At 38.8% G+C, this 23,297-nt stretch overlaps 1 protein-coding gene across 3 annotated transcripts in view; it reads right to left on the bottom strand.

Annotated features, from left to right (window-relative positions):
• The window catches only part of LOC110987803 (CUGBP Elav-like family member 3-A), a 100,147-nt gene that overhangs the window by 4,933 nt on the left and 71,917 nt on the right, over positions 1–23,297 (bottom strand). The window contains exons 9-13 of one of the 3 annotated variants that reach the window (XR_002599328.2): positions 22,391–22,474; positions 19,910–19,996; positions 16,317–16,496; positions 8,886–9,045; positions 8,549–8,661 (exon numbers count right to left, since the gene is read on the bottom strand). Coding sequence is in view for 2 of the 3 variants with exons in the window: in XM_022250894.2 (XP_022106586.1) it covers positions 8,918–9,045; positions 16,317–16,496; positions 19,910–19,996; positions 22,391–22,474 (479 nt within the window). In the remaining variant the exon portion in view is untranslated. The remainder of the gene's footprint in view (positions 1–8,548; positions 8,662–8,885; positions 9,046–16,316; positions 16,497–19,909; positions 19,997–22,390; positions 22,475–23,297) is intronic. The other 2 variants (XM_022250894.2, XM_022250895.2) reach the window with 2 other exon arrangements.

Genomic DNA, 23,297 nt, shown 5'->3' with positions numbered 1-23,297 from the left:
TGCTATCTTATTTTTCTCAAACTTTGAAGATACACGTAAATGGAACATTCTTTGTACCTATATTATAAATGAGAAAGAGAAAGGCACACGACCCCATTTTGTAGGAAGTTAGTGTTTTAAGATGACATTGTTGGAGTGTATTATACTCATTAATTTCTACTTTGACATGCATGAATATGTATGTTTTACACCTAATCAACTGTTTATGTAATTAAAATAGCTGTAAAATGAAATGATATTTTAAGAGCAATAAAAAGAAATCTTGTTTAAGAAGGAAAATACATGTAATGCCATACTTCAGCAAAGCCACACATTAAAAATGAATAGGTTTGGTAAAATATTCTTTTTCAAATGTGACTCATACTAGAAACTTTCAATGCGGGGAATTGACCATTAGTAGTTTAAAAGAAATGTTATTTAGGAACTTGCTGTAGGCATCAACTGCATGACTCATAACATGGTGAAAAGTTGTTTCTTATATGATATATTTCAGCCCTGTCCAAGAGTTTTTGTATGCACATGGAAAATTGAAACAAATCTTTCTTATTACTTACTCATTCAATCACAGTACAATTTATGTCACAGAAATAGCAAACCATATGTAAAATTAAATACTGAGATATTGCACATTTACATGCTTTCTTTATTAAGTCAGTAAAATGTTTGAAAATGCATTTTCATCACATTATTTGAGTAGGTTCATGCAATTCACCAGTTCAATTAAGCTATATTTTTATTTTAATGTTAGTTCTTTTGCGGTGCATAAAAATGCTTACTCTCAATGAAAGTAATGAACTTGCGTGAACAACTTCAGGGATCAGGGATATATTGGTATCAAGCTTCAAATTTGAAAGTGCTGCACACTCTTGGTAGTAGCACAATCATGAGTTTATTTTTGTGTCATCTTTAACTTCTTGGAACTTGTGACAAAGTCTTTTTAAAAAAATGTTTTGTGTGCAAAGTAAACCACAGGGGGGACTGTAGCTGATAAAAATGAAACAAACACTGCTGCATTTAAAGGATGCTTTCTTTTGCCAGGAAAGTGAAAATTGAGTAGGGGGAAAGAAATTTGTCACCACAAATGGTTTGATTCCTACATCTACATGTAAACATGTGTGTAGCCCCCACAACCTATGACAAGTAGGTGTACACATACATGTATGCTTGTTTCATAATGTAAGACATTCATTTGCTCTCTTTTGATTTATAAGAACACTATGGGAAAATACTCCTTTCTCTCTGACTGATAACTCTGGATATTTTGATGATGATTTCCTGGAGTGTTCCTCTTAACTGCACACACCTAGTATGGACTTTTGAACAAATGAGGGCCAAATAATGCAGAATGTGCAAACCTTATTTGAACTAAGCTACAGCCATGTCCACACAAGAGTACCCCTTTCTGGAACAAAGTTTAGAGTCACTTTGGGTTAACGTTATGAGTCACAAAAGGAAGACAAACAGTCATGGAAACCATAAAAAAAAAATCAATCTTAAAATAGTGCTGAATGTGCAAGAAAATATGAATAAGGAACCTTGCCTTCTTAAAATGACAATGGTATCTTCTGAAATAAGCATTAAAAATGGCACGCCTTTCCAATTTCTGGTGGAAAAATGTCAAAAACATGGGCTGCTTAGGAAACCTTTTTTGCCAATTTAGAAACAGTCATAATGTCTTAATGATATGCAAGTGACTGTGAAACATCACCAGGAAATACAGAAGTAAATACAGTACATGTACATGTACATACCTGTATAACCTTCCATGCCTAGGGTGGTTATGTGTGAGTTGCACAGTGAAAGCAGGCTCAAAATGTCATTTTTGACCATTTAATTCCTGTAAGTTTAAGCGGGTGATTTTTAAAGTTTTTGTCATGACAAAAAACACACCCTGGCATTGCATAGTTGGTTTTAGACAGGAGTGTCCGCAAACATCCAGACTTGGTGTTTCCAGATTTCTTTGCAATAGCACATTGAACCGTACCTGAACAAAATTTTTCAACACAATGAAGGCAGATTTCAAACCTGTCCTATGGTCGATAAGTGACATGCCAACAAGATTTTTGGAGAATTGCTTGAATGAATCAATTGTCTTTAAAAGTAACTTCAATTTAGGACAGCAATGGGGGACTGCTTCACAGGGACTGCCCCATTGATTGTCTGTGAGGCAAGCTGCCATCAAGCTGGACCACAGCCACAGGTACAGTTCATACCAATATGACGGATATGGTGTGGTGCCATGAACCTCAAAAGTAGGTCCGATGCAGTTTTCCTCAAATAGTTAATCATTGTCTTGGGGTCGTATCTAATATCACTTTCACTACAAGATCCTGACATACATTTATTTTTATTTTGGTGACAAAAAGTTAATTTCACTAACGGAAGACAGGCACGCATGTATGTACAAAAGGCCAACCCGATGTGAACCAGTAGTCTGGATACCGCTACTCTGGCCTAGCAAAGTATAAATAGTCTGTTGCCAAACAAGGAGCACATGTACAATATGCAATGATACCCCACAAGGTCCAAATTATTTTCTCAACCATCTTTTGGGCCTACATACCAGCCAACTTTAAATGACTCGTACTTCTTTCAGAATGAATGTACTCCAAATTACTCTGACAAAAATAATGAAAAATGTTCAAACACCTACCTGTTTCACTTCAAGAATATGATTGTGTTTTAGCTCATCAAAACACTTTGTGTCACAATGCACTATGCATTCTTACGGCTGGACATCCAAGAACTTTAGTGCATTTCTGCATGGCATCAAATAGCACAAAAGGGGACTTTCGTTCTTTTGTAGTGCATTGTAAGGCCACAGTGACATTGTGCCAACCACGATGATAGCCGCAGTGCAAACCAGCCATGAATATGTCTCCCCATGACATCACCAGTCCGACATAAACCACAAGATTTATTTTTGTTGACGTTTGATATAATGCCATATTTTACTGAGGGCTAAAAGTTCTGGACATTTCATTTATTCAACCAAGTTGGAATAAATATATGAACACAGTGCTCATTGAAAAGAGCATTTTGGAGACATAAGAAAACCAGACATCATTTCAGATCATGTCAGGATCTTGCAGTAACTTGGAAATTTTGCGAAATTTAAGTTTAAGAAAGGAAATTTGGTCACATTGTTACTGACCTCATCATTAATCTTAATTCATACACAAAAAAGAACTTTAACCACTTCCAGCCAGGTGGAATTTGCAGATGCGGGATGAGTTCCTGTGTGATTTTCAAGATTTTCCATTTTTAAAATTCTTCAAAAATTCGTAACTTCATTTACTAGACGTTTACACCCACACGAATGACTATCTGGTGACTACTCAAGTCTGACTGGCAACATCTATTGACACCGAATATTTCAGCCAGTAAATAGAGCCCAGATTGTGCAGTGTTGCACAGTTTTCTTTGTTCTTGAAAATGGCTGGGTGCATTGCTGAATGGTAGTGGTGTCTTTTCAAATGCAGCCAGATTAGCATGCAGCAGTACTGTATCGCTCATCGCTGGAGTGCTGGGGCGCTTTTGTCCCCACTGATAATCTGTAGGTGCTGAATGCCACAAACAGTGGTATACTGTTTCAAAACAATGACGGATTATCTCCGCTAATGCCAACTGAAAACTGATGGCATTTCCCAGCAGCTAGGTCTTTGTTTTGAGTACGGTCTTTTGTTACAAGGCCCAGCTCCTTTATCCGATTTCTGGCACCCCCCAGCAATGCGTACAAACTCAAGGTACCCGGTACCGGAAACCCCGGAGGCAAGTGGTTAACAAAAGGAAAAGAAATTGGAACTAAAGGTAATTGTACTGATTATTTTTTCCAGTATCTTTTTCGAAAAACAACTTTCTTAGAATTGCCCTTCTGAATTGTTCAAAGAGTTTGTGTGTGTTTTAAATTTGGATAACAATGTTTTCATACATCCTCTAGTTCAATCAAATTTGGTGTCATATTTCACGAACAACTAACATCACTTGAAAATACTAAAGACTAACATGATGACCACAAATAACAGAAGGTGATACTATGCTTTTGCAATTTCCATTTCAGAGTCCTGGCATCACAATGGATAAACTTGGTACAATCTCAACATCATTTACTTATGGTCACCAAATTAGCCTTAACAGTGAGGTAAAACACATCAAACTAAACAATGTACACATAACTTATGCATCTCCACTCTCCCAAACAAGGTCATGCTAAAGTCTTATGCAAGTATACAAATGAATACTGTACCACCACAAAAACCAGAAATTGTAAGTAAAGCTTTGCCACAATTGACACCATAGAGAAAATGCAAGCAGATGCACTTGAAGATTAACAACCACAAGGATGTTCCAGTGATGATCATTTGTGACTGTCCATGCAGTATCATAACTTTCTTTTTTATCCGAAATCATTTCATATAAAATGTTTTCCAACACGTTCCAGAAATATCAGATTGGCATAGACTTCTCAGTCAGATTAAAATGCTACATGTACTGTATGTACTGAGGGTAGGGAACCAGGATAAGAGCTGGAGTACATGTACTGTATGCAAGCTACTGAGGGTAGGGAACCAGGATAAGAGCTGGAGTACATGTACTGTATGTAGGCTACTGAGGGTAGGGAACCAGGATAAGAGCTGGAGTACATGTACTGTATGTAGGCTACTGAGGGTAGGGAACCAGGATAAGAGCTGGAGTACATGTACTGTATGCAAGCTACTGAGGGTAGGGAACCAGGATAAGAGCTGGAGTACATGTACCGTATGTATGTACTGAGGGTAGGGAACCAGGATAAGAGCTGGAGTACATGTACTGTATGTAGGCTACTGAGGGTAGGGAACCAGGATAAGAGCTGGAGTACATGTACTGTATGTAAGCTACTGAGGGTAGGGAACCAGGATAAGAGCTGGAGTACATGTACTGTATGTAGGCTACTGAGGGTAGGGAACCAGGATAAGAGCTGAAGTACATGTACATCAGTTTAAAAAGCACTGCCATCAAGAAACGACAAATCTCATAATAAACACAATACCAGGTTTTAGAGTGCCTAACTCTTGCACACAAAGTACAGAATATACAATTACATTTCCCAAACTTTGGAAAACTTATGGAACTGGAAATACATGAACGATGTGCATTATGATGTAAATGTAAGTGGCCTTACACATGATCCTTGACCTGAAGCTTAAGGGTTTGGGTTTACTAGACAATGCAGTACTAGCAAAGAAAAAACACTTTGGGTACAAATAGTAATTTGATCTGAGAAAACCCTCTACATGCTAGTGCACGCAATCAGTAGAAAACACGTTATGCTACATTCTGCCAATGTGTCTCTTGGATACCAACCGCAACATGAGGCTGCTAGTCTCCTGCCAAGTCTCCTGTAATTTGGTGACATAAAAGTTTGAGAATTGCTAGTGGATCAGTATCCTTTGACTTACTTGATGAGATAAGTGGGATTTTTTCATTTGTGGCAGAAATGTAAACTGATTGGGATTAACCACTTCGTGCCAGGGCTTTTTTCAATGTCGATCATGCTGGGCCTGCATGACTTTCATTTTTTCCGTTTTCAAAATCCTTCAAAAATTCATCATTCCATTTAATAGTCGTTTATAGCCGCACAGAGTAATCTGTAGGCACTACTCTAAGTTGACAGGTGACCTTCGTTGACGCCCGAGTATTTCAGCCAGGCCTGCAGCCTTGTAAACAGAGCCCAGATTGTGCGGTGTTATACAACTGTCTTTTGTTCACGAACCTGGCTCAGTGCACTGCTGACCTCTTTTCAATAGGGGCCAGATTAGCATGCAGCAGTGCTGTGTGGCTCATCGCTGTGGTGGTGGAGCGCTTTTGTCCCCCGGTGGTAATCCGCTTGCTCTCAATGCCCCAAACCCTGGTATACAGTTTCAAAATAACGCTGAATTATCACCACTTTTGAGAGTGAAAAATGCCGGTAATGCCCAGCAGCCTGGTCTTTTGTTTTGAGTACAGTCTTTCGTTACAGGGCCCTGTTTCCTTTGTCCGAGTTTGGAGACCCCGGCCACGCATATAAACCATACGGCTCTGATTTCGGAGTCCCCGGCTGGTAGTGGTTAATAACTGTGGAACATTAGTGTTGGGCACAGCAAATGATGTCAATGATGAAATGGCTGCTCAGACGTAAGGCAGCAGTAAATTGACGCTCTTTTTTTCTGGTGTCTACAGAGTAAGGGAAGTTGCTGCTGTTTTTATTTCTAATATACATGTAAATTGTGAAGCTGTTGTTCTTGCAGAAGAATTTTTGAAAGAAAAATATCCCCCTTAGGGAACAAATTTCAAAAATGTATCGGCCCTCTCAGTGTTACTGAGATTACAAATGCAAGGTGCAGAAAACTTATATTTCCATTTCATTGCTTACATCAGCACCAGATAAATTCACAGCATGTTGGGGGATCTTTTGGCATGAAGCCAATAATCAGCCAAAATTACAGTGCATGTGATTGGCATGCTTGATAGGCAAAGTGGGAAACACTGTATGGCAGTGGCAGTGCTTATCATTTTGCAGACAAAGTTACCAGTCTTTCAGAATCGCTAGAAGCTGTATGGAATTTAATAACGACAATGAAATCAATCACTTCCAGCAGTAGATTCCTTTAAAACAATGGAATTGCCAGTCCAATTCCAAGTTTGGAATCGATTCTTCTTGATTCCGGCATGGATTCACCCAAGCCCAGTTGACAAGGCTTTAAAACATGCAAGGAATCAACGATTCTGATTTGGAAATGAGGTGTGTGTAGATGAAGTCTGGTTTAACCCCAACCCCCTTGGGTGTATTTGGGACTACATGTAGCTATTGTGTTCACAAACTGCCCCTGTATTAAAACCTTTTTTATTAATTCCCATAACCTACATGTACACGTAATTCCTAGGAAAATTGATGCTTGTCTTTTGATGCAAAAACATACTGATTAATCCGTAAAAAAAGCTTTACCAAAAATGCTTATGAAGTAGCTCAGTTCAGAGTTCTTTTAAATTGTTCTCAATTAGTTTTCTTCCATGTCCATAACTTCTACAGATGAGTAAAAAAATCACATTAAAATTGAACGAGAAAAAGAGGAAGAAAAAAAATCAAATGAAAAAAAAACAATCAATTTGACAATGCCATTCTGTGTGACTTTTTGAGAAGGAATTAACACAGAGTGTGAAGAACCAGCTGCTTCCTACTTAGGTCAAATTTCTGATGGTTTGATTCTTACTTTTGTTTGTTCTTGATATAATGAGCTGAACTTGAAAACAATGAGCCAATCCCATACATATAAGTAGAACGAATGATATCACAAAGTTGAAATACAACTGATGATTAATTGGACACTTACTTAGTAATTAAGAAATGAAGACCTAACACATTGGCTTGCTGAAGCACAAACTACATGTATGTTTATGGTAAGTTTGATCAAAGTGTAGATACTGCAAATACCAATAACAAACAATCCTTCTAAATGCCAAAAAAAAACCCCCCAAAAAACGCAAACAAAACCTCCAGCAAAACACCCCAAAAAAACAACAAATCACTGTGTAACAAAACAGAGCAACAGGACTATGAGCAAAGTCATGTACATGTAAACATTTGTGACCCGCTCTGCAAAAAAGGGCATTAAGGGACACTGTGCTTTTCACACCAAGGCCTTTTTTATGCGGACAGGGTAATTTTTTTACTTCCTGTTTTTTTTTCTTCTACTATATCAGTACTTCCACAATTCATACAAGAAACCTAACTGTTGCTATGGGTATCAAGAGACTTTCTTCTTAGCTGATTTCTTTTCCACTTCCTGTGTTTAAAGGGCTTTATCTCTGAAAGTAATTCTGTTAATGTGCATGATATGATTATGCAAAAATCAATATATCTCCAGATTGCAAAATGCTACAGTGTTCAACCTATTCCAAATGAAAGCTTATGATGTGACCTATTCAAAAGTTTATGTAACTCATTTTGCAAAAATGTCCCATAATACCCATTTTTGTGGAGCCAGTCACATTTAGTGCACAGAAACAGGCCATGTAATGTCTCTTAAAATGTAACATTGCGGAATTCTATCTGTAGTAATCTGTGTGAAATGGCTTATTCCTACAATTAGTTTGGCCCACCATGTCAGTCCTGGTACAACTTTTATCTTCTATGTCCTCTATCACTTGATAGGTTTTGCCCTAAGCATTATGAGGTCCTGGCTCATCCCCACAGATAAAAAGATTCTTGCTTGTCTTTAGTATTCCGAAGACACTCATTTACAACTGCTATCAACTTCGACAATCCTTACACATTTTCAAAGTCTCCAGAGAATAAATGAATATATGCAAGTTAACTGTGAAGAAAGTCATGTAGTACATGTACATACGATGTATGCTTCAAGAAATTTGTTACCTTGTTTATCGTTATGGTACATGGACAGTCACACTGAAAAAGGTCCCATAACTGCACTTTTTTCACACCACATGTAAAGATAAAATTGTATATTCACAAATATTGCCCACAGACATCATGTACAACAGCTGCAAGCCCAATGGGTTGCAAACTTACTGCATGTTATAAAACCTGAGCTGTCATTAGGGAACTTGGTTGCTATGCCAGGGGGTTTCCAGGCACATCATTTGCAACAGAGAACCTCCTAACATAAATGATGATCGGACATCCTTTTGCAGGGCCAAAAAACAGGAGAGAAAAATGCATTTTAGTACAGAGCAAGAAGAATCTTTAACCTCCCTTGCAACATTTTAATCAAATATAATTGTATTGGAAAACGGAAATGGAAAAAATATCTAACACTTTTCCTGGTACATTAATACTGCAACTGACATCTCAAACAACTAAATACTTGTTGGTATTGTCTTCCTTCATAGATACAGCAATATCTTACCTAGGTGTATTGAGGACTGGCCCAGGATGAAGCTAGTAGGGTTTGTTAGCATCCTTGGGACGCTTCAACTGCACCTTGAGACGTTTCATGCCAATCTGAAAACCATTCATGGTCTGAATGGCTGTCTGTGCACTGTTTGGGTTGTCAAAGCTCACAAATCCTACACACACACACAAAAAAACAAGAGGGGACTTTATTTCAGTACATATGTAACTGAAGAATTTCTTGGCTGCCCTTGGAAGTGACTCATGTGTATGTGGGAAATGCATGAAGTCATTAGTTGGCAAATTCCACGAGCAGGTGCTATGTGTATTTCAGCTAATGCTAAATAATTCAAAGTCATCACATTAGATATTAGTTTCAATATAGGAATATTCTGGAATGAATGGATAATAAGCAAAAGTGGAATTGACTCTCCTGTGGAGTTTTACTTTTAAATACTTTTATCATTTCTTAAAACAACCAATTCCTAGATGTACAATATAACATGCACATATGACAAAATGTCTGTCATGTTACAATTTGATGATGAATGTTTGATTTGATGAATGTTATGAAAGCAATGGCAGGCTGGATTTATTGAGTTATGTTGTGCTTTGTTGTGTATTTTGACTTGCCAATACGTCATAGTGGTGTTGATTCCTAAGGGTAATATTTATACTGAGTATAAGAACATTTAAAGGATAGATTTTTACACAATCCAAATGAGCCTTGAATCCTGTGCAGTAGTACTGTGCATTTAGGACAATGGGTAGGGCAGCAAGGATGTGATGAGAATTATTGCTGTGATAATGCTAAGAGACATGTCATATGGGACAAACTGCAAGAAGTACATGTATTTACGGGGTTCTGTGTCAGAGGAAAGGAGGGGCCTAAATCATTGGCATCTGTCCTCTTTACCAAAACTACATCCCATCTTAGTCTGGCCAAGAAATCTGTGGAATTGTTAAAGAACACACAACTTGCTTCTACCTCCACAAAAATGACACACTCTCTAGTCTCCTTACCTCTTCACACTAGACCTTATTTCTGCAACCTCAAATTCATGCTGCACAACACCAGCAACAATTGACAACAAGTGCAGCATCAAAGTTTTAAAACTGAGGGGCATGTTCAATTATGCAATACATGTGTCGGTTCTGGTACACCCTGTATCTTTCATTTGGTACCTTTCGTTGATGGCATGCATGCGGATCTGCAATGTATTTCTCTCCTTAATGTAACAGTGATATGTGACAGTAGTTGTAAGTAGTTTTACAAAAAGATGAAAGTGGAAGTCAAGTTAACATCAATCCTAATTACTTCTACTGTCATTTTTTTTATGAGGCCAGCATGACAAAATATCAATTTTCGTGTGGAATTGCCCAAGTGTCCTCATACACTGGCTCGTACACACTAGTTAGGCTTTTGCTCACACAACTCAATCTCCTGCAAGACATGGCTTCCCAAGTATCCCAGTTAATGTTGCATCTGGTGAAGTAAGTCTTCTGCATTAGAACAGTTTACTGTTACCAATGTTCTCCACAATGGCTCTGGACACATGCTTAATCATAGCTCTAGTGCCACAGAGTTGCTTCTAGAGCTATCAGAAGGCAGTCATCATCTGTCATGTGTGCTACATAACCAGATGGCGATGCCATGGCCTTGACAACTGCATTATCAATGCGAATGACACATTTAGGGTTGGCAATCACCTACTATCCACACTGCATGATCAGACAGCATGTGACTTTGACAATTCCTGCACCACATGACCAGAGAGTGAAGATTGGCCTAGCCTATCTGCCTTGAGCAGAAGCACCCCCCAATCCGCAGTTTTAATTTTGCTGGTAGCTATGCAACTGTAATGTTCACATGCATTTCACAGTTGTTTGTGAACCAGCGAAGCGCAGCTCTAACCAAAGGAACATCTGTTAGAAGGAATCTGCACCCTTTTTTGGTCCAGCTTGGGGCTCATAGTGTAATGTTCATGTACATATTACTAGCTGATATGGGTCTTTTTTTTTTATGTGTAGTGCCCAATTCAGACTTGTTGAACTGCTTCTGTGCTGTGCACAGTGCCCTATTAGGCTATCACAGTATAGTTAGAGTAGGAGCAGCAAAATTAGATTATAATATGGGCCTAATGGCACTAGATTTTTTACATCCACAGCATCTAAGGTTGACTGTACTTGAAAAGAGTTGAGGCTACCCTGATTTTTCTGACGAGAGATTCCATTCAGGAATTTTTCTTGAGTAGAGGGAGTATTTGAAACATCTTTTTTGAAAGCAAGTAGCATAAATGAGTGATGGTCATGTAACCTGTGGGATTGGTGAGAACTGTTGTGCCTAAGCTAGTCAATGTAACTTGGTATGACCCCCCTGTGAATCACGATAAACCTGGCTTTGATGCATCTTTCCTCAAGTGTATCCCATTCCTGATTTTGAACCAATTAAGATGCGCTAGTCTTGTGGCTTTACTCATTAGACACAAATCGTGCTGCCCTACTTTGAATAATTTCAATTTCATGTTGTGACTGTTAATCAAGCTCTGTAGTTCTGCCTTTTTACATCAAGACAATTAAATCATTACAGTGTCTGTGTGATTCCTGTTGACTTTTAAAGAGTTTCCATCCATGGATGGCATACTACACTCTAATGATTTATGAGGGGCCTTACCATAAATTGAATTGTTATTGTAGTGGCAACTAAGGATTTCAGTAAGACAAAAGATCCAGAAATACCGCTGCCAGTAGTGGAAAGGAATATCAAATCGGTAAATTACAACATGTAGCGCAGGGCTTTGTCAACAGCTAGTGACATCTTCAACCATGTATGTGTTTTGTATGCCATGCCCTCCCATGACACTTTGATATGTAAACATGAACTTGAAAGGTTTCTTTACTACATAACTTCAAGTTTGATAAAATTCTGTGCAATAGATGTCATAGGGTACAAACTGTTTCAGTCATATCACACGGCTTTGATTCACCACCAGGAGCAGAATGTTACAATTACAACAAAGTAGCCAATGGGTAATGTATCACCGATATCATAACTGATAATGTATCACAATTGACTGATACTCTATCACCAACTAATAATGTATAACCAATCAGGAGACTTTGAGATGCTTGATGGCAACAAACACACCAGTCTTTTTTTCAGCTGAGTATGCACGTATTGTTTTGAGCATGCGTGCATAGTTTTGAGCATATGCAATATATGCACCTTGAAAAGGGACTGACTGCCACCAGTGTCTCAAAGAATCCCATTGACTCACAATGTAGTAGAATTATTAACAAATTATGTATCACCCATCAATAAATAATGTATCAACTCACGATGTATCAAACTTTGATCAACAATGGCTTAGTAAGGGGAAATATAAATGTACATACAATAATTTTTGTCAGATAATTGTTGACATCATTTTGAACATGAAAATGAACATAAATTTAGGGTCCAAAATTAAGACATTATTGTGCCTGTTACACCTGACCTGTGTAACTTAAGACATAGAAATATCATTGAAATTGATTTCAAACTATTTCTGTTTGGCAGGTAATTTGCATTAATTTATCACTCTTTGAAATTAGAATCTGTGTTCTGAACTTACAAAATAATGTCAGAAGTGACAGGGGTAGGAAAACAACCGGACCCCTGATTTATAGAATGACCCATGATTATTAGCTCAAGTATTTCAAAGTGACCCAATGAGAGGAGATAGGTACCTGGCTTTGAGCTTGCCTCAGTGGTGGGTCAGGCTCTTGAAGTTCGGACTAAAAGATATTTGGTTCAACAGAATTAATCTATTCTGTTTGTGCATTTCAACATATTAATTTTCTTTTCAGAGCGAACTTTGTTTGAATATGGTGTCCCGTAATGCATAAATTTGCCTGTAGTGAGCACACCAAATCACCGTAATGTCATGCATACACATACACCTCCATGGCCTATTGATTCTGTTGAAGATCAGTCTTGTACATGTAAGGCCTTTTCACACTAGATAAATCTTAGGGTTGACGTGGGGTTGAAAATCGCCTAAAATTCACACTTGAAAATTTTCAACCCAGCGCCAACGCTGCGTCACCCTGAGATTGACTGTAATCCGAGTTAAAGTCAACCCTGCTCAGGACCAGGGGTAAGATTTTTCAACCCGGGGTTGAAGCTCTCACCCAAGGTTGAAAATGGTAGTGTGAAGAAAAATGGGTTGAATTTGCCTCGGGGTGAGTGTCATGGGAATTTGTCTTGATGTTTGGGTATAAACATTGAGGTGGCAAAGAGCACTTTTTCTGTGCCGAAACCAAAACGATGTGGGTACATTTTTCCACAAATGTGCTGCATTTGTACATTGACACTGCACAATCCCTGCTACGTGGTTTCCGCTCAGCGCATCCCGGCCTTATAACTGTCAACTTTCTTTCATTGGTTGTATTATACATTTTTAATAGTAAACTGTGGCTGAGAGTGAAAGTTCAAAGAAAAAGTAAAAACGGACTGAAGGAACAAAGTAAGAGGAGTGAGGACAAGATCAAGAAGAATGATGAAATGATCCACGGACAGTTGGATGGCACAACGAGAAATTCCAAAGTGTTTGTCAATATGGCTGCCGAGCTGCAAAAGAAAGGCTTCACCAGGTAGATGTCGTAGGGGTGTTAATAAAAAAACATGTCAGAGATAACTTACACCAGATTTTATTAAAAAGGGGAGGACTGTTGACAGGTTACCTGTCAGCGTCAACATTGTCGAGCGTCAGCAAAGCTTCAAGTTATTTGAACACATCATGCAAACATTTTATATTTATGGTATAAATTAAGCTCCTACTTATTTTCTGACATTAATCGGAAATGATATTCGAGTGTGGAAGTTTGAGTGATAAAGTTAGGCTGTCATCTTGTTTTTGAGTGGACAGCAGAGAAAAGAAAGACGGTGGCCACCATACCTCCCTAAAAGTCATTTTCCAGTGAGAATCTTGAAGCAAAGTCGCTGTTTCTTTTCCTAAGTGGTAGATAATAGAGTTTCTGATTTTGGGTTTCATCAGCATTAAACATGTTGACACAATGAAATAAATTCAAATAATGAATAAGAATAAAAACTTGAAATTTGACCATTGTAACACCTCCATGATTTTAATGATCAAATCATGTGCGAACTCTGGATTAGATAGGAATTTATTGGATTCCCCACCTGTTCAGTGCTGTGAAAAGTTGAAGAATCCGAAGAGGGAATATAAAAAAACCAAAGACCATAACCAGGCAAGTAGGAAGATGACTCTCCAGGGAAGGGGGCGGAAGAATAAGATCTTTCTAAAATTTCTAATTTTTCCGATGTGATCTCAGTAAATTTTAACACACGGCTACAAGTACTCTCTACTCTGAGAATGCAAATTACACAACTTGTTTTGGAATTGGGAGGCCTGGCCCCCCACTATATTTGGGGGGGGGGCTATTGCCAAACCCCCCCTTCCTACATGCCAGATAACAGAAACCTAACAGGAGGGTCCGGTAAAAAAATTCCATTTTATGATTTGGTTGATCATGTGATAGCCTTCTGCACACCATCCAGCCACCCATACTGCACGACATGGCAGCACTAGAGCCAGACACACCAGCAACAGATGATGACAAGCATGGGGCATCTGCAGAAATTCTTCAACCATATGCCTCATTAGTGAATGCCTATGGATGAAAATTTAAAAAAAAAAATTAAATACGATGCAAGTTGTTATTTGGTATTATAAAAAGAGTATTTCTGGGCCCCTTTCATACATAGGGAAAAAAAGTTAAGCAGGGGCCTACATCATTCACATGTTTGCATCGGCATAACACCCACTTCTAGTTTTTTAATAGTTATTACCGTTAAAATCTAATTGTGAGAACTGGTCATTTTTTTATGCAAATAAAATTCAATTACATTTTGTATTTGAATTATGTAAAAATTTATGTTGGAACTTAAGAAAAAATAAAATGACATTTCTTGAGTGACATGTATAATGAACTCACAGAGGAAGGACACATGATCAGTGATGATGTACCACGACACTACACTTTATGGTTATGGTTAAAAAATCTCTTTCTTCACATTTAACCTACAGAAGATGTAGTAAAAATAATGTATGCCGAAAATCTGTCACAATGAAATGTAATAACATTGTACCCGATTCGCAATAAGGTCCCACCAATGATCACTCTTTTCTGTACACCAAATTGACCTTTGCTGGCTGGAGAGGCTGATTCTTGAGACGATAGTCAACAGTGCCATGACAAACATAACACAATCGTGAGACTGACTTGGCCTGAAATCGCCACCAAAATTCACGTCCTCTTCTGGCTGATACAGCTCAATGTTGCCTCGCTGGCAGACAATTTATCTGCTGTCTTGACTCAAGCACATACTGACGTTGCCTTGCCTCATTTTCTTAGTATTTTCGTCTTCGCAATTGCATAAAAAACATTAAGAGCGATTCGTACGGGATGTCAGCAGCAATGATGCTACGTTGCATTGTGGAATTTGTAAAGGTCACGCATGCGCAGAATGCAGATTACTGCACTCACCCCGGCTCAAGGCATGGCAAGTGTGAACTGCTCCTCTTCATTGCAGGGTTGAACTTGTCCAAGTTGAAATAAGCCCGGGTTTGCAAAAGACAAGTGCGAAACGACGCCGCACTGAACGTGGGGTTGAATATAAAAAGTTCAACCTGGGGCAGTGATGGGTTCGCCCCAGGTTGAGCAGCTGTAGTGTGAAAAGGTCTTTATATGTTTATACATGCTGCGTAATGAGTATAGGCACATAACACAAGGCATGTACATAGTGTGGGTCAGTGGGTTATAATGGTAAGAATCAAGAATGGTACAGGGATGCACTGCAAACAAATCCAGACAAGGATCTCAGTTTAGGCTAGACTTATGTTCTTGAATCTCAACTGCTTTGCAGACATGCCGTGTCCATTTGCCCAAGATCCTAGGTTACATTTACCATCAGTATATTCAAGTATCATCTCTGAGTCTTCCCACTACCCACCTGATGGCGTTTTGTGTCGACCTAGCCTCTTCTTTGTCATTGAGGTTACATATACTTGTACACAAAGTCCACAGTGTTACTTTGTATGCAGCTACATTCTCATGGCAACAAAGGCCATAATAAATGATACACATACAATATATACGTGTCTCAAAATAACAGTTAGGTCACTATTGAGACTATATTGTCACTATGTGTGGATGTTTTAATTGACATACTAAAAGCAAAGTGCATTTCACAATAAAATGTTGAGTTGTATGTATGTGGGTTTTTTAACATCACTCATTTGCAGGCACCTATGTATTGCACATCAGTGTCATTTTAATAATCCCTCATGATGGTAGCCATTTTATGCAGTCTTCCATTTCTAGATCTGAAAAATATTTTTGGGTAGACTGATTAACACAGTATGACACATTGTAAACTCACCAAAGCATTTACTCTGATTAGTGCAACGATCAACAAACACTTTGGAACTGATGACATTGCCAAAGGGAAGGAACATCTGCATCAATTCAGCATCACCAAACTCTTGAGGCAAGTGATAAATGAACAAATTGCAGCCTTCAGGACCAGCAAGAGAAAAGCGCACTGGTGACATCACGGACGCTGGTAAGAAAGACAAAAAGTACAAAATGGAAAGGTGCATAATTTCAACAATTCTTGTATTTTTCTAAACTTCTCTTCCAAAGTTAAGTGATGACAAAACTGTAACACAACAGCTGAGAGTAAAACAAAGAAACTAAATAACCTCTCTGTTCCTTTAATTGATTTTCCTACATTTCCTACAAAGATAATGATAACTATTAACTATAAACTGAATGTGGAGTGTGAGACATTTACTTGGTGGCAGAATGAATGCAACAGGGATGCATTTTGGTCATTTTGGGGTCACAGCAATGGTATTGCTTAACCAACTTTCAGGGGCAATCACACAAGAGTGTGCATGAAGTTGATGAAGATCGCATGCATAGTCACATCCCCCTGTATGTCTTATATACTTGGCCTGCCTACTCAATGTTCCACAAAAGATGTAGCAAGTAATGGTAGACTGCATACTAAGGTAGGCTTTCCCCAATTACCCTGTAACAGGTACATGTAGAGTTGGCTTTTCAACATACATGTACATGAAGTTGCAGAGAAGCCTTTCTGTTTGTGTTTTTCTATCCCAAATGCCAACGACTTTATACACAGGTTTTCTGTATTGGACTCTGGATAAGTTGCAATTTTGGATATCAAGCAAGGCCCAAAGAAGACCTTATAGCACTAAAACAATAATGCCATTATGGCATCAACATGAGTCACGTGACATGCCCTTGAGGGTGCATTTTTTTCAACTATGGAACTACAAGTTAAACACAGATCAAACTTGGTATGCTCAAAGAGCTGGGACAGTTGTAGACAAAAATTGGAGTCACTTCATGATGACATGATGAAGTGATTTGAAGTTTTTGTATTATCATTCTTTTCAACCAACAGTATCACCTGAATGAAACAAGGTAATTTTGAGATTCTTCTTGTAAGACCTTTAATAATAAAAGCAGACGTGTAGGGTTTGGGGATGGATGGATGTCACTACTCCATCACCATCACCAAAAATTGTACTTTTTCAAAAACTGAAAAAACAATCAAGGGCAGATCCCGAACCAAAGTTTTTTGGTGGGTGTCAAAATCATTTTTTTTTGGGGGGGGGGAAATATGACGTTTCTTTATGGAACCTTTATGCTCCTTTTGGGAGAACTCAAGGCTTTTACTAGCCCCCTCTTTATCTGCCTGTGTGCACAACTGTCAGAAAGTAAATGAAAGATACGAAATGTTGCTGGAAATATCTAGAGAATATGTTGTAAAACATTGGGAAAAATCAAATGTTTGTCCTTTCAAGCTTGAAGTTTTCTGCAACTGCAAGTGGAAAAATCCTTATTTGGAGGGTGCCTCAGTTTGGCTTGCACAAACAACATCACAGTAATTAATGTAAGGTAGAAGTCCTGCATGCAAATACTTGCAACTGAACCAGCTGTGAATTTTTGTGTAATCTTCTGATTAAGTTGGTGCAGAATGAACGTGTGCATAAAAGTTTGTCTTCGCACAGAACAGGCCTTGTCCCTGAACACAATAAATCAGTCCAGAAAACACTTTACTATTGGGCACATTTTATAACTAGAATGGTGGAGTCACCATGGCTCGCTGTTTCATATGAATCTAAATTTCTTTACCTAAAAAGCAGTTCATATTAAGAGAAATCCATGCACATTACAAATTGCACTGAAATTAAACAAGGAAAGATGCTATCAAAGTGCAAGCTTGCCACTATTTTAAAAATAAGCTGATAAATGACTACATAATGATGTAGGTTTCACGCCCCACCCCATCATCTCCAACTCGGCCTCCCCATCTTATCAGTCCATTCATCTCCAACTCCGCCTTCCCCCATTCCACCATCCCATCCATCTCCGACTCCGCCTCCCCCATCCTACCAACCCATTCATCTCCAACACTGCCTCCTTCCCCATCCATCTCCAACTCGGCCTCCCCAAATCAGTCATGCCATCCAATCCTTAAATCCAACTCCCCCCATCAAATCATCCCATCCATCTCCAACTCCGCCTCCCCCATCCTACCAACCCATTCATCTCCAACACTGCCTCCTTCCCCATCCCATCCATCTCCAACTCCGCCTCCCCACATCAGTCATGCCGTCCAATCCTTAAATCCAACTCCCCCCATCAAATCATCCCATCCATCTCCAACTCGGCCTTTCCCATCCTACCAACCCGTTCATCTCCACCACTGCCTCCTTCCCCATCCCATCCATCTCCAACTCAGCCTCCCCCAATCAGTCATGCCATCCAATCCTTAAATCCAACTCCTCCCATCAAATCATCCCATCCATCTCCAACTCGGCCTCCCCCGTTCTACCAACCCATTCATCTCCAACTCTGCCTCCTTCCCCATCCCATTCATCTCCAACTCCGCCTCCCCCAATCAGTCATGCCATCCAATCCTTAAATCCAACTCCTCCCATCAAATCATCCCATCCATCTCTGACTCCGCCTCCCCCATCCTACCAACCCATTCATCTCCAACTCGGCCTCCCCCAATTAGTCATGCTATCCAATCCTTAAATCCAACTCCTCCCATCAAATCATCCCATCCATCTCTGACTCCGCCTCCCCCATTCTACCAACCCATTCATCTCCAACTTTGCCTCCTTCCCCATCCCATCCATCTCCAACTCGGCCTCCCCCAATCAGTCATGCCATCCAATCCTTAAATCCAACTCGTCCCATCAAATCATCCCATCCATCTCCAACATGGCCTCCCCCAATCAGTCATGCCGTCCAATCCTTAAATCCAACTCCTCCCATCAAATCATCCCATCCATCTCTGACTCCGCCTCCCCCGTTCTACCAACCCATTCATCTCCAACTCTGCCTCCTTCCCCATCCCATCCATCTCCAACTCGGCCTCCCCCAATCAGTCATGCCATCCAATCCTTAAATCTAACTCCTCCCATCACTCCTCCCCTCTCCTCCCCTATCGTATCATCCTATCCATCTCCATCTCTGCTTCCCCATCCCATCATCCCATCCATCTCCTGCTCCAACCCGATCCCATCCCATCATCCATCTACTCATTTCCCTTACCCAATTATCCATACCTGTCTCCCTTTCAAATGTACATGTGTGGCAAACGTTGTAATCAAGACTAACATTTTGGGTTCAATTTCTTCATTAAATATGTACATGTTCCTTAAACAACACTTCAAAGCAATGATTCCACAAAAAGATCTGATTTTAGTAAACTCAAGATGGAAATAAACAAGCACAAATGATACATACTAACTCACAAGTAAAGATTTTAATATTGAGCAGAAGGATGGCCTGATAGACAGAGAGCCTGACAGATGGACAGACAGAAATTGGTATTATATAGGCTCACATTTGCTTCGTAGCTCACTAAAAATGAATTTCCCAAAAATTGGTCATCAGTGATGAGGTTTACACTCCTGTACATGCACTCACCTTCCCTTGCCTGAGGGGTCTGCATGACTGTTGTCTGCTGGGCAGGAAATCCTTGGGTTAGTTGGCCATAGGCATTAGGATAGGTAGCTGTAGAAACACAAGAAGTCAATCATATTATAATTAAACACCCAAATAAGCCAAGTCATGTGCGAGTCTACACCCCCAATACGTTTAATGGTAAATATCGAGTAGTAACATGCACTATCAGCACAGGGTGGATCAATGCAGAGCCTAATTTTCAGAAATAAACAACTTACGATTGCTTTGCACATATCGTTTGACATAAATTAGTTCTCGGTAGGTTGTATCATGGGTCATAACCACGAGTGCCCTAACTAATTTCTGAGGCAGCACTCAAATGTGATTATCCCTTAATTTAGGCCAGATTCAAATAATATAGTTCTGCTAGATGTGCAACAGATTGCTTCTACATTCCATTATGTTGATAAAATCAAACACATGCCTTAACTTGTTTTGAAAATATGACCTTATGATTTATGATCAACACTGGGGTTACATTCCCCATATCTCAAGACTGCATTAAACTAATCTTACCCCAATGGGCACTTTCCCATACAATAGCTCCACTTCTATAACACTTTGCTGTAACATTGCAAGTAATCTACAATATATCTGCCAGGTTTGGTTCTTTGGGACTGCTTGGTAAAACATGAATACTACCAAAGTATTATCTTCATTCTCACCAACCAAATACATGAAACCCTTGGAGCAGATTCTGAGATTTTTTGGCCAAATACCTTGTAGTAAATGATCAGTTTTGATACTCTTATAACTGGTTTTCTTTCAGCAACTTTAAATATTTTCTTCATGAAAAATGCCAAACGAAAACAATCCACATGGGCACATTTAAACTGCAATCAATAATTTGACAAAATCATGATCAGCACAAAACACAATTGCAGTAAAGAAGACACAAAAAATACCAAATAAAGCGAATGAAGAGTGAAATATGCAACAGCATGCTACATGTACCAAAAGAGAGAGAAAAAAAAACTGTTCCTGTGATATAATTAGAACCAATTTGTTTTACAGGATAATAGTACAAGTACATATTGATGTGTCACACATCTTACCATAATCCTAACATGACTCTGGGGTATAAATACAAATCCCATGCTCACAACACAACGGTGCTGAGGAAAATTATGTTAAGTACTTAAAAGTACTATCCTAATGAAATGATAACTACTGGTTCATACAGCTAAAAATTCCTCAATCACATTGTTACTTATTTTACATTAAAATACAGTAGCACACTGCTATAACAAATACTGCTTTCTTAAACAATCAGGTAGACTAAACATTCCCTTTAGCATCTGATTTGTGTGCGGTTCAACCAAACGTTACAAGTTTGCTTTAGACAAAAGAAATATATCAAGGACTGATTATAATCACTCAAAAGTCGAGGAAAATTGGGCTTATGATAGCAAAAATATGCAGCCTTCTCTCCGTGGTTTCTTGTGCACAGGCGGCCATGTGGACCAGCTCTGCAATTCTGGTGCAAAAAAATTTACACCATAATCATGACAAAGCCGGGAGATTTGACCTCCAAAAATCACCATAACAGAAAATAATTCTGCAGATAGACTTTAGCCTTTGTTACTTGATTTGCAGAAATCTTCAGTGAAAATCTTGCTTGTTTCAATCATTTTCAAAAATTTTTGCCTGTTGTTTTGTTACTGGCTTCCAACATGCATATGGCTCCAGTGCTATAAAAATGGTGCCATTTCACCGGTGCAACCGGTGGTTAAGCGCTGACTCAAGGAAAACTTTTGCAATTTGAAATTTCACTTCCAGTGAGAACTGCCTTAAAGGTGAAACATGAAAGGAAATGAGCATACATGTAACAAAATGCACAATTTATTTCTTTTTTTTAATTTTCAACTTTATTTTTTGTACGCAAGTGTTGGCCTGGAAATCACCATGCCTAAACATTTGTAAGGCAGGTCTGCAAAAAATGCCTCGAAAATAAGCACAAACCAAGGGGAAAGGAATGGACAAACAAATGAACAGATGAAGTAACAAACAAATATGCAAACAAACACATCCAAAGTTACAAGAAAACCAAAACAAAATGCCCCAAACCTACAAAACAAAAACAAAATGAAAGGGAAACACTCAGAATGCAGGTTATACACATCATGGTGATTTTGATTTCCTGAGCATTTGATAACCCAAACAAACTTTGCTTTGTCAAAAATTCATAAGCCCCTTTTATTCAAAAGATAAGTTTCTAATCTGGAATGGATGTATGGACACAACATAACAATATTCAGTTGCCAAACTGGGGGCAGCCATACCAAAACAACTGACGAATGTATGCCAATGTACTTTTCTCGTATAAGACACATTAAACAGATGTAAATCTCTGTTCTTCACCAAAAACATAAGATAAGCATTTGACACCTAAGAAGATTTATGCCCAAGGTTGCAGTTAATAAGTATATTAATGTGAATTACCAGCATATTGTTGCATCCCAGTGTAAGCCTGCTGTAATGGGTCAGTAGTCGCTGCAGCAGCAGCAGCAGCGGCAGTAGCTTGAGCTGAAAACAAAGTGACACAATGGGATAAGGGGCAGTAATGTCTCAAAAATGCTTCAGGATATTATTGGTCTCATCATGAAAGTGCCAAACAGAAGCATGTCTTCATTATTCCCATACTTTTGTGTGGGCCATCAGAGGTTAGCCGTGTCCAAATTTGAGGGTAGCTCTATCAAAAGGGAAGCTACCGGTATACACATACTATTTGCTTATAACAGGAAGATATGTTGTGGCCAACACTGTGTTGAGTGAACAATTCCTTTAGTTTATAATTTTAGACGAGAATGTAAAGCTATGTTCTCACAACAATGCGGGTCTCACAATAACTATTATGCAACAGGTGAATATAGGCTCCTCAACTGTAGAACAAGATTGTGTTAACTGGTAATTAATCTTAATTACTTAGAAATCTATGTTAGCATTAATTAAAAATACTGTGGTTTGTCGAGGACATTATTACATATGTACATGTACTTCTTTTCATCCAATTTAAGTCACAGGAATTCATCACTGACATACATGTACTCTATAGGTGTTCATTACATAAGTTCGGTTTAAAAATACATCTGGGGCAACATCATGAATGCAAACTTTAGAACTCTGAGGCTACATGTATCTTTCATAAGACATTAACTAACACTGGAAATGTTTACGCAAAGTCACTCTTCCTAAGCACTGTTCAAGTGAGCATTTAGCTGTCTAAACACTGAAATACAAAAAGTCACAACACATGGAAGATCTATACTCACTAAGATTTGAACCGACATGTACAGGTACAGGAATTCAGATTCTGCATTGTCATTTTCCATGGACATACGTGTTAGGA

This window comes from Acanthaster planci, linkage group LG08, assembly GCF_054643075.1.
Source record: "Acanthaster planci isolate LZ-2023a linkage group LG08, COTS_SCS, whole genome shotgun sequence".
NCBI lineage: Eukaryota > Metazoa > Echinodermata > Asteroidea > Valvatida > Acanthasteridae > Acanthaster > Acanthaster planci.
This window is presented reverse-complemented; position numbering and strand designations above follow the sequence as displayed.